Source organism: Oncorhynchus nerka, linkage group LG4 (assembly GCF_034236695.1).
Source record: "Oncorhynchus nerka isolate Pitt River linkage group LG4, Oner_Uvic_2.0, whole genome shotgun sequence".
NCBI classification, from domain to species: Eukaryota; Metazoa; Chordata; class Actinopteri; order Salmoniformes; family Salmonidae; genus Oncorhynchus; species Oncorhynchus nerka.
Genome location: NC_088399.1, coordinates 64809487 through 64822150, shown reverse-complemented (window position 1 = coordinate 64822150; position 12664 = coordinate 64809487). Strand labels below are relative to the sequence as shown.

Here is a 12664-nt window from a genome sequence, read left to right as displayed (position 1 = left end):
ATGACTTATTATGAGTCATCTGTTTTGTTCAACTTCAGACCACAACGTTTTATACACAGAAGGAAACAGCTGTCAGAAAGACAGCTCTCTCAGGCAGGAAAGGAGGCGAGCATGTATCACCTGCTTGCATTGTGAGACTAGATATGCAGACATTGTTCTTGACATTGATGAACTTGTCAATCCAGTTACAGTATATGCCATTACTGTAACAGGTTATCATATTAGTAGACATAGCTGTGAAAAAGCGGATCCTCTGTTTGGATCCTCCCAGCACAATGGATCGGATCCCAGTAGGCGACCCAAAACAACGGCGCCTCAGAAGGGCCAGATAGAGCGGTCTTCCGGTCAGGCTCCGTAGACGGGCACATCGCTCACCACTCCCGAGTATACTACTCACCAATGTCCAGTCTCTTGACAACAAGGTAGATGAAATTCGAGCAAGGTTTGCCTTCCAGAGAGACGAGATTGTAACATTGTAACATACGAGATTGTAACATATTCTGTTTCACGGAAACATGGCTCACTCGGAAACATTTTCAGAGTCAGTAGAGTCACCCGGTATCTTCACGCATTGTGCCAACAGAAACAAACATCTCTCTGGTAGGAAGAAGGGCAGGGGTTAGCCGCGTCATTGTTTAAACCGCAAGGTTCAAACTGTGGGAATAAAGTAGCGGCTTCTAGTCCGGAAATTACGGTACATATATTTCAGGATGTTCTGTATTCCTGACAATAATTAGAATTCATGTAAACCCAAAAAGTATCTATCTTGGCACAACTTACACCTGACATGGGGTTAAGCCGCCTACACATTTCTGTACTGAATTAAATATTGTATTACCACAACTTTTTAAAAACCATGTCTACCTTTATTTCCCAAACAACTCAACCCAAACATCCAACCTGCTAGATTCTAGGTTGAACTTGGAACATTGTTATAATCAGAAGTTAATGGTTATCTGTAGGAGCCAGATGGCTTTGGAATGTGTAGGGGAGACGGGTGGAGATCTAAGAACCTAACAATGTCACTGACGGTGAGAGGGTAATGTATAATGTTTACATTATGTCAGGATATGTCACTGTTAGCCATCAGGGATCTTATGGGAGGGATCCTCTGGGAGGAGAAGTGAAACTGTCTGGTATCAATCACCATGACAGCCTTGAGTAGGGGAGGAGTGAGCACTATGGGGTAGAGGTCAGGACAGATGAAGTGAGGAAGAACAGATATCACTAAGGTTCTGTCTAGAAACAGAGATGCATTGGATGTTCAGATGTGGAGGAGGAGACTAAGCCTAGGAGAAAGGGTTAAATATCAGTGCTTGTTTGAAATGTCGTTGTCTAAATGCATCTGTATTGACCCTTTGGGAAGAATTAAACTTGGTTAAAACTTGTTATGGCTGCAATCCCCCTATCGGGATAAGTGTCATCAACAACCGCTGAATAGCATAGCGCTACATTCAATAAATATTACTACAAATATTTATATTCATGAAATCACAAGTGTTAATCCACCTGTCATGTCAGATTTGGAAATTATGCTTTACAGCGAAAGCAATCCAAGCATTAGTGTAAGTTTATCGATAGCATAACAAAACATTATGTACGCTAAGCATTAGGTAGCTAGGTCACGTAAATCAGAAAAGCAATCAAATTAATCGTTTATCTTTGATGATCTTCGGATGTTTTCACTCACGAGACTCCCAGTTACACAACAAATGTTCCTTTTGTTCCATAAAGATGATTTTTACATCCAAAATACCTCCGTTTGTTTGTAGCGTTATGTTCAGAAATCCACAGGAAAGAGCGGTCATGACAAAGCAGACGAAAATTCCAAATAGTTTCCATAATGTCCACAGAAACATGTCAAACGTTTTTTATAATCAATCCTCAGGTTGTTTTTAAAATATGTAATTGATAATATACCAACAGCAAATGCCTTTCACAGTAGGAGAGGGAAAAACAATAGCTGTCCAAATTCTGTTGCGCGAGCAAAACTCATGTGACCCCTTGACGCGATGTTATCGTTCTGGCTCATTTTTCAAAATAAAAGCCTGAAACTATGTCTGAAGACTGGTGACACCTTGAGGAAGCGATAGGAAAAGTAATCTGGTTCATATCCCTTTAAATCCAGCAAAGGGAGGCTATGGAACATGGAGTTTTCAAAATAGAAGCCACTACCTGTTTTGTTTTTACTCAGGGTTTCAGGGTTTCGTTCTGTTATACTCACAGATAATATTTTGACAGTTTTGGAAACTTTAGAGTGTTTTCTATCCAATACTAATAATAATATGCATATATTAGCAACTGAGACTGAGGAGCTGGCCGTTTACAATGGGCACCTTTTCATCCAAGCTACTCAATACTGCCCCTGCAGCCATAAAAATGTAAGCTTTTCTAGTGTCCGTTGAGTTATTTACCTTGAGAATTAGAACCTAACAAACCCAGTCACAATCACTTTCACATCAATTTCAATCATTTTATGCATCTTCTAACACAGGTATAAAACATATAAAAATCATCTATTTTTTTCAAATGTATTTTGTACTTTTTTTTACCCCTTTTTCTCCAAATTTTGTGATATCCAATGGGACAAGATATCCAGTCATGTCCCATCGCTGCTACTCCCCTATGGACTCAGGAGAGGTGAATGTCGAGAGCCATGCATCCTCTGAAACACGACCCCGCCAAGCTTCTTGACACACTGCTTGCTTAAGCCACAAGCCAGCAGCACCAATATGTCGGAGGAAACACTGTACAGCTGGCGACTGAAGCCAGCGTGCATGCGCCCAGCCGCCACAAGGAGTCGCTAGAGTGCGATGGGACATCCCAGCCGGCCAAACCCACCCCTAACCCAGACGACGCTGTGCCAATTGTGCACCACCTCATGGATCTCCCGGTCAAGGCCGTCTTCAACACAGCCCGGGATCGAACCCAGATCTGAAGTGACACCTCTTGCAGTGATCAGTACCTTAGACCGCTGCATCACTCAGGAGGCCACTTTGTACTTTTTTAAAACACTTTTTACATAGGTCAGTCTTTGCTGTTACCTCATACCCAAGCAATAATGCCTTGCATTACACCTGGGAAGAAAATACTTCAGTTTGCTCAACTTTCCATTGGCTCAATCATTGGCTCAACGTGTCTCATGGCCGTTGGTTCAACTTACCCCAAGGAAAACATTTTGACTTTATTAGCCGACACAGCTACAATGATGCACTTTCATGACAGGTTTAGGACCTCATATTAACATAATGAAATGATGACTGCTTCCTAAATATTTGTAAAATGATTCATTTTGTGTATGGTTTCCTCAAAACGAGGGTGGCTCAAATGACCCCACTCTCCCTTATGCAGATTTCGAATAAATATGGGGTTCAAATCATCATTGGTCATCTGAGTTTAGATATAAGCCTCTGCTCTGATTCAAACAAGAGGGATTAAATGATCATCCTACCTAATGGATGTTGAAAGAATAATTGTGTCCTACCTGGTACAAGATGAGTAGGGCTCCCACCACACAAGAAGTAGATTATTTTAGGACTTATTGTAGCCATCTATAATATTAATACAGTTGTCTATGTAATAATACTGATTGTATATTCATCAGATTTTGAAAGAAGCAACATGAATTTCTGGACAACTCTAAGAGTCAGTAAGTAACCCTCCTGCAGGTGCAATAAGCCCTCTAGCCCATTAGAGGACAGCATTGATTTATTTTCACAGTTATGGCTACAAATAGGATAACCTGTTACATTAATGACATGTTCTGTAACTGGAATGACAAGTTCATCAATGTCAAGAACAATGTCTGCATATCTAGTCTCACAATGCAAGCAGGTGATGCATGCTTGATTTGTTTCCTGAGGCCATGTTCTGTGGAAAGTCTGAGGGTGCTGTCTTTCTGACGCTTCCTGTTTCCTTCTGTGCATAACACGTTGTGGTCTGAAGTTGAACAAAACAGATGACTCATAATAAGCCATCAAGCCTGATAGATATAGACTATATTTTGGCCTGTAAGTCCTTTAATTTTAGATTTTCACTTTCAAATGGTGTACATCTAAGACAGTTATAGGAGACATATAGCTTGTAAAGGGGTAGGGAACACCATTAGAGTTTACTTGCTTTATGATTCTATTTCTCCTGTGGAACGTGTTATGTTTCATGCCCAATTATTGCCTCATTCCTCCCATTGCACAACATCCACTAAGTGCTACTGCTGAAATGCTACAAACTTGTTCATAATATGTTGTTTACACATACTCGTGCACTGATATCTCCCCAACCTCATCATGCGATCTTAACACACTCATAAAATAGCAAATAGAATATTTATAGTCAATAGCAAAGCTTTTTCTGGTTCCAAAATTAAAGTAAAAAATGTATGGCAAATAGAAATCAAACTGGATGGACATCAGAAATAGATGAGAGAGGTTGAGGGTAGAGGAAGGACAGGACTAAAATCAAACAAAATATAACTATTGTAAAGTAGTATATAGTACGTATAACCTGGAAGTAGAGGCCTAAGCGTTGTTGTTCACTAGTTTACTCCAATTAGGGGAGGGGTGGAAATATAGTAATAAAGGAAACTTATTTTAAAATATATGCATGTATTCTTTTTTTATTTAACCAGTTAAGTCAGTTAAGAACAACTTCTTATTTACAATGACAGCCTACCGGGAAACAGTGTGTTAACTGGCTTGTTCAGGGGGAGAACGACAGATTTTTACCTTGTGAGCTCGATTCAATCCAGCAACGTTTCAGTTACTGGCCCAATGCTCTAACCACTAGGTTACCTGCTGCCCCCCGAGCTGATAAACATAAATATATATTTCCCCCAAAAATATATGGGGGATTGGAAACGATGCAAACAATTACATTGACAGAAGATACAATCTATCTGCAATATTAAAGCTGATCTACCCCTGAAACAAAATAAAACCTTTTATTTTTAAATGGTCCATCTGCAGTGTTTCCAGAAAGCTCAGGGGAATATTAATGTTGTGGAATTATCACTGATTGATTGAAAACTTGAAGCAATTTATAAAGACCATCCAATCGTCACATTCATTGCAAAGACTGTACAGCAGGACTTTAATTCAGACATGGATTAGAAATGAAATGCCATTCGCCGGTCTCAAAAACTCTTTGTAAACAAGCAGAACAGTCAGTGATCAGACAGATACTAAGGCTGCATGCATAGATGTGGCCCTGACACTAATTGAGGTGGTTGTCTGTTGGTCCTAGATAGCCACTTTAAATTGAAATAGTACTTAAATGAGGTTAGCAACTGCTGTGACTGAACAGGAACAGACTGATGTCCGATTAAAGTCCATTCGTTTCCCCGGAAACGGAATATCTTAAAAAAGAAGGACAAATCAATTGAAAGTAGACCAGGGATGCAATCTTATCGTGCTGGAAGAGTCCTGACAAAGAAGCAGATTATATATATATATATATAGCAGGTTATTTTTTCTCTTTGGAGGATTTCATAGGTGATTTTGGTCAAATGTAAGCTATTTTTCTTTCATATATCACACTTGAATGGACTTCACTTAGCTCCCACAGCATTGGACTGAAATGCATCGAGGCAGAGGTAGAGGTAATATCGTGAGATACTGAAATGTGACGATGCATATCATGCACATTCATACTGTGATAACGACAGATACATATTATATCGCCCAGTACTTAATGCAGATGGCTTATGTTGTAAAGCGAGGATGATGATTCCATGCCCTCCATAAAGATCCCAACATAAATCAATATCTACATCATCAACTGACACTGGATCAGTGTCCCCATTAAGCTATCAAAATGATATCTCCTGGTATTTTCATTGGGCAAACTGAATTCAGAATTCCTTAATAGGCTTGCAAAAGTTTCTCATTTTTACAGGACTGTTTGGAATTCCCACTCATAGCTTGCCTTCCTCAACCAGTTTGTTCAGGTCTCTGCAGATCTTGGTGAGATTAGGCCAGAGAGGGCCACCGGGGGTGTAGAGGTTGGTCAGTAGGTCTTGGTCAGAGTAATGGTTGAAGACATGCCGAATGCGCCCGAGGGATTTGGGAGTCAGGTGTTTCTCTACGAGCTTCAGCAGGATGTCCCTACAATCCGTCAGAAGCTCTGTCATGACAGCCTTATCAAATGTGAACTCCACCTGGGTCAAATAGACAGAGAAGAGATATTAGTGACAGCACAGTAGTAATTACAACACAGTTCTTATGAAGATATCCCTCTAGTGGTGTGGGGGCTTTGGCAAAGTGGGTGGGGTTATATCCTGCCTGTTTGGCCCTGTCCGGGGGTATCATCGGATGGGGTCACAGTTTCTCCTGACCCCTCCTGTCTCAGCCTCCAGTGCTATGCTGCAGTAGTTTATGTGTCGGGGGGCTAGGGTCAGTCTGTTATATCTGGAGTACTTCTCCTGTCTTATCCGGTATCCTGTGTGAATTTAAGTATGTTCTCTCTAAGTCTCTCTTTCTCTCTTTCTTTCTCTCTCTCGGAGGACCTGAGCCCTAGGACCATGCCTCAGGACTACCTGGCATGATGACTCCTTGCTGTCCCCAGTCCACCTGGCCGTGCTGCTGCTCCAGTTTCAACTGTTCTGCTTGCGGCTATGGAACCCTGACCTGTTCACCAGACGTGCTACCTGTCCCAGACCTGCTGTTTTCAACTCTCTAGAGACAGCAGGAGCCGTAGAGATACTCTTAATGATCGGCTATGAAAAGCCAACTGACATTTACTCCTGAGTTGCTAACTTGCTGTACCCTCGACAACTACTGTGATTATTATTATTTGACCATGCTGGTCATTTATGAACATTTGAACATCTTGGCCATGTTCTGTTATAATCTCCACCCGGCACAGCCAGAAGAGGACTGGCCACCCCTCATAGCCTGGTTCCTCTCTAGGTTTCTTCCTAGGTTTTGGCCTTTCTAGGGAGTTTTTCCTAGCCACCGTGCTTCTACACCTGCACTGCTTGTTGTTTGGGGTTTTAGGCTGGGTTTCTGTACAGCACATTGAGATATCAGCTGATGTAAGAAGGGCTATATAAATCAATTTGATTTGATTTGAAATGTGATTTATAACAGCTGTAACAGGTGCTAGTTTATGGTATTGGCTTCAGGATAGACACTATTGTAAGTGGGGCATTGTTGTTTCCTATTAAAGTCCCCTCAGGATCCTGTCCAGATAGTTTGACATTTTACCAGGTATGATCAATGACTGTAGGGTGATGTCAGGTGGTTATATCATGCAGGCTTTAGGTTGTTGGCATCATGCAGAGTTCAAATGAGGCTCTGAAGAGTTCTGCCTGTAAAGTTACCTCCTGGAAGCTGATTGCCGTCATGACCCCCTGGTGCAGCTTCTTCTTGAAGTCCTGTGCCAGGCTGAGCTCCTCTTGACTGAAGCGATCGTGCCGAAAGAGAACGCCCACCTTCACCACCACCTTGACCAGGTCTTTGACCACCTTCTGGGCTTCCGTGCGGTTCCCAGAGTGTATCTTGGAGACGCGGTAGAACTCATCCAGGATTTCGCTGCTGGTGTCATCAATGAACATCTGCACCATGGATTTGCTGGCCATACGGCTGAGGATTTTGTTTTGGGCCTTCATGGCCATGTCTTTAGAGCTGAAGGACTCCATTTTGATTCTTGGAAGGAAGTGAAGAGTTGATGAGACACAATAATGGGGTCAAGTGCAATACCTGATTGTCTGGTCTCAGCCACGGCTATAGAAACAGAGCACTGAAGACAGTTATTCTGGTAAGGTTGGTTCACTGTTGGACCTTTTCTCTGTCAAATTACCTTTAAGATAAGCGAAGGCTCCACTGTTTTAGTCAAGGACTTAAAGGTCCAACGCAACTGTTTTTTACATTTAAAAAAAAATCTCAATAGCAAATGATTTCTAGATAACAATTATGTACAGTACTTACTGTGATTGTTTTCAATTCAAATCGTCAAACATGAACCAAAATCGTTTCTTAGCAAAGAACAATTTCTCAAGCAGACATTTTGCTAGAACTGTGGTCTGAGTGGGGAGTGGAAAACTGAAAATGATCTGTTATTGGCAGAGAGGTTTGAAACTCTCTTTCTTATTGGTTTATGAACAAATGTACCTCCTGGTGATGTCACCAGGCAGGCCAAAACTCCATCCCAACAAAACAGACAGAAATTGCAGGCGGTCTATTCAAAAAGCTCTGACAGTAAAAGGGCATAATCATAATTTTCACAATTTCAGAGTATTATTCCAACCTCATAGTATGGAAATATGCATAAAACACAGGAAATGCACGTTTTTGACTGGACTAGGCCTTCACAGGGGCAGTTGGCACGGTTAACCTTTACTATTCACACCGAGGAAGAGGAACTCACACTGCGGTATTATTGTTTGAAGTTGAGTTATGACCTTGGACGACCAAGATTATTGCTCTCCTGAGTTCTAGTGTGGGGGTCAAGAGGAAAAACCCAAATAAATAAATCTTCCCCTATGCTGGCAAGTCTGTGTCAGTAGAGGCTGTTTTATTGTCGTTGAAGCAGTGTGGGGTTTCATTTGGACACATTTAGGGTCAGATGTCAATATCGAGTATATGCTGGTCTTGGAGACAAGTTCAATGCAGGCTATCATATTCATACTATGAATATCTATCGCACCACTCTCTTTACCTTGCCCTGACATCCACTCTTTCTAGAAGAGATTCTCTCCTACTTCCAAAGTAGATAATACAACAACACCGCAGGAATGCAGACCCTTTTGGGAATAAAAATGACTTATTCTCTTTAGAATCTTCTGAATAGCTCATCATGTCGCATTGCACAGCACGTAAAGTACAGTAATTGTAGGGGTTTAACGTCGCTTCACTCAAAGTCCAGTGGCACAAATGGATAAAAGTCTGCAGACAGTAATTTAATTGGTCCTGTAATCTGTCTGATCTTCTATTCCTCAAGGGATGTTTTCAATGGAACTCTGTGACTCAGAGTGACATGCTGTATGGTTGCTCAGATACCAACAGGAAGTATGATAAACATGTCACATCACCCAGCCTTTGGAGTTAGCTGGTTCTGATAGCCTGAAGGGGAAAAACATATTTGTACAGTAGAGGAAGTCTAAGACACACTGCAGCTGCCAGTTTTACCTTAAATGCACTGCCTCTGTTATAGGTGTGTTAAACATAGTCTATGGCAAAAGGGTAATTTACCAAATGCAAGGACTATGAAGACCCACTCTGCAACCAGTCATCTCCATGTTCATTCAATAATCTGTGTGAGAATGAGAGGGGATTGAGACTGTGCGTATTGTCGCCTACCACAGCTAGGACTTTCATGTTAACCACATGAGTTAGACACCTTGATCAACCAGACACTTGAGTTATTTAAGTAGGTCCGAGACTGTCTGTGGGAAATCACACTGGAAACTCGCATTCGTATTCCTTCAAGTTTGCATATCTAATGGTTACGCTTCTGAGTTTGCACATAATGTCCATCTTCCGCACCCATCAGTAACTGCCTGTTTTGCATGGGAAAGGTTACAGACACCGCATCGATTTATTTGCTCCTCTTCTGATTTGAATAGACCCTGATAAAATAAGTCATGTGGATCTCAGGTGTGAGCTTTTGTCTCGTTCAGACACCCCACACAGTATAAAAGCAGCTCTGTAAGACTAGTCTTTTACCTAATTTGCCAAATGTAACACTGTGGCTATAAATTGTTACAGTTAAAATGTTGAAGTGCATTTGCACAGCTCTCTCCTGTGTGATTCCTTGAAACACATAAAACCTGACCTACATCACAAGTCTGGCTGTTTTGTTTCAAAATGTGTGGCACCTTTTTACGGAAGAGTCTTACTTCCTGTGTGAAACAGCCATAAGAAGGAGACATTATTCAAATGAAATAGAAGAAGTTGGCTACCAGTGCTCTGTATGCTGTAACTGTCTTCCCATGGCTCAAAATGACTTGGCCTCAAACATTCAGATGGCACACTCCTTCAAACAGTGAAAGTCAAATTTCCAGGTGGGTCAATGTAAGTTAAAGCTGACAGAGCTAATAGTTAGCTGTCTGAGAAGCTCAAACACGAAGGCTGACAATTTCAATTTGCAACGTGACCTTCTGTGTTGGCATCCTTCTGGAGAAACGTGTTTCCAAGTGTTCAAAGTAGAAATCAAATCTTACACAAAATATATTGGACAATTAAATGTGAAGTAACGCCAAAAACAACAAGCAGTCAATTATTCTTGGACTGTGCTAGAGATGGACATGGTAGATGTTTGGCTGCCTTGATTGGCTGATGCCTAATGATTTTCAACATCAAGTGACTGGTTTAGGCATAGGGTTAGCCAATAGCACATGGGTAGACTGCACTTCAAGTCTCAAGAAGGCAGTAGCAATGCTAACTTATTTTTTCACTGTGCATACTGTATCTATTACCTTGAGTGAGATCATGCCTATGGACACCCAGTTGCATTGTCAAAAAATATGAGTAAACTTGGCTTTTACACAATGACTTAGCCTCTAAATTTAGTTTATTGCACTTCATTTGTTCATGGACAGTTCCACAAGTCCATATTTTCGGCTCATCCCCTTTCAACTGTCTCTTCTTCATATTCAGATCTACAAAGGCTGATTACCTGTGATATCTGCCACAATCCCCCACCCCTCTACACAGGATGTTTTGATACAGATTTAGGATCTTAATTTGGTCAGCCTGTTTAAACTTGTGGTGTGTTTGAAGTTTAAAATGGCTTCTGAAGTTTGTCGTTTCCACTTTTAAATTTTGATACGAAAAATGTATCAACCCCTACTAAAATATTTAATCATTATAATCCACATAATAATTCACACTTCCTGTTACTGCAGGGTTATTTTCATGCCGTAGCAAACTGGCTCAAATTAAGATCCTACATCTATAAGAGACCCAAGGAGCTTGATGAGATTGTTGAGTACTATAAGGATCTGTTTCCTGCCAAGATGTTGGGTAACTTCAATGTGGTACAATCGTAGGTGATATAATTGATCTTGATGCATGAATAGGGTTAGACAGACCAGCATAGCAAGCACATGCACATGCACCAACTCACAAACTTACATAACACACACTTACACATTTGCCCGCAGAGTTGTTTTTCAGCTGCTAGAATATTGTCACTTCAAGGTTTTGTCTTTGTCTTTACATGCTTCTGATTAGCACAGAAGTGGTCATTGTTGCTAAAGCGATGGTCTAAAATATCCTTGCCAAAAACCTGCTCATATTTTCCATGCATTCTCCGCCTCTAGCAATGTAGCCAAGCACCCACTCTTTAAAAAGAGGTTTGACATTATGGTTAATGTCTTACATACAACTGAGTCTATGGAGTTTAGATCATGCTTTTTCGGGTCATAAATGTCCAAGCTAATTTGAAGGCACCTGCCTGCACTGTACACAGAAACACAATTACTTGTGCACAAACACAACACCTAATACTTAATAACAGACGTGAAAATATGTTCTCCAACACACACACACACACGCACACACACACACACACACACACACACACACACACACACACACACACACACACACACACACACACACACACACACACACACACACACACACACACACACACACACACACACACACACACACTCACACACACACACACCTACATACAGTTAGAAAGATACGCTCTCCATACACACACACACACACACACACACACATAGAAATTCCGTTGTTGGACACACAAACCACACAACATCATCACCACTGAGACTGAAATGACGGTGCTATGAAATGCTTACCTGCGTGCCTATGGACCATTGGCTTCAGATCGACTCAGTGCTCCAAGAGGAGGCTTCACATAAAGGGGTTGGAGGATCACACTGCCCTCTCGCTATACCCACCACCCCGTTTCTGTGACTCTGCCGACCTCAGATGCATTTCCTTAAAGAACTCATTTTTTGTGGGCACGCCCCAGAGCGGTGTATTTCTCTCTCTCTCTCTCTGTCTCTCTGTCGCTCTCTCTCTCTGTCTCTCTGTCGCTCTCTCTCTCTCTTCCTCTCTCTGCGTCTCTCTCTGCCTCTCTCAGCCTCTCTCTCTCTCTCATTCTCTCTCTGCCTCTCTCTCTCTCTCTCTCTCTCTGTCGCTCTCTGTCTCTGTCGCTCTCTCCCCCGCTCTCTCTCTCTCTCACTCTTTCTCTCTCTGCGTCTCTCTCTGCCTCTCGCTCTCTATCTCTCTCTCTCTCTCTCTCTCTCTCTCTCACTCTTTCTCTCTCTGCATCTCTCTCTGCCTCTCTCTCTCTCTCTCTCTCTCTCTCTCTCATTCTCTCTCTGCATCTCTCTCTGCCTCTCTCTCTCTCTCTTTCTCTCTCTCTTTCTCTCTCTGCGTCTCTCTCTGCGTCTCTCTCTCTCTCTCTGCCTCTCTCTCTCTCTTTCTCATTCTCTCTCTGCCTCTCTCTCTGTCCCTGCCTCTAATCCTGGCAGCATTCATTATCACTTGCTCAGCGTCTATAAATCTTGCACCACCGTTTGCTCTCTGTTTTAATCTCTCCGTTCCTTCTGTCCTCTCGTTCTCTTTCTATTATCGCCTGTATGTTTCCTCTTCCCCACACATTTGGGTGTTGAAAGGGAAAATGCAGGGCCATTTTCGTGACACCCTTTAGTGGAATGCAGCTGTGGTCATCTGTTGATTTGTGT

The 12664-nt window shown here is 41.9% G+C and overlaps 1 protein-coding gene across 1 annotated transcript; it reads right to left on the bottom strand.

The window, feature by feature from the left end:
* Positions 1-4597: 4597 nt before the first annotated feature.
* Positions 4598-12070, bottom strand: LOC115128427 (tumor necrosis factor alpha-induced protein 8-like protein 2). Its single transcript, XM_029658269.2, has 3 exons — positions 11771-12070; positions 7319-7643; positions 4598-6154 (listed from the first exon to the last, which is right to left on the bottom strand). The coding sequence occupies exons 2-3, from the start codon at positions 7634-7636 to the stop codon at positions 5912-5914; spliced, it is 561 nt and encodes a 186-aa protein (XP_029514129.1). The 5' UTR covers positions 7637-7643; positions 11771-12070; the 3' UTR covers positions 4598-5911.
* Positions 12071-12664: the final 594 nt, after the last annotated feature.

Coding starts and splice junctions, on each gene's coding strand:
- LOC115128427 (XM_029658269.2), bottom strand. CDS start 7,636: ATGGAGTCCTTCAGCTCTAAAGACATGGCCATGAAGGCCCAAAACAAA. Junction 6,155..7,318: donor CGGCAATCAGCTTCCAGGAG/GTAACTTTACAG, acceptor TATTTGACCCAG/GTGGAGTTCACATTTGATAA.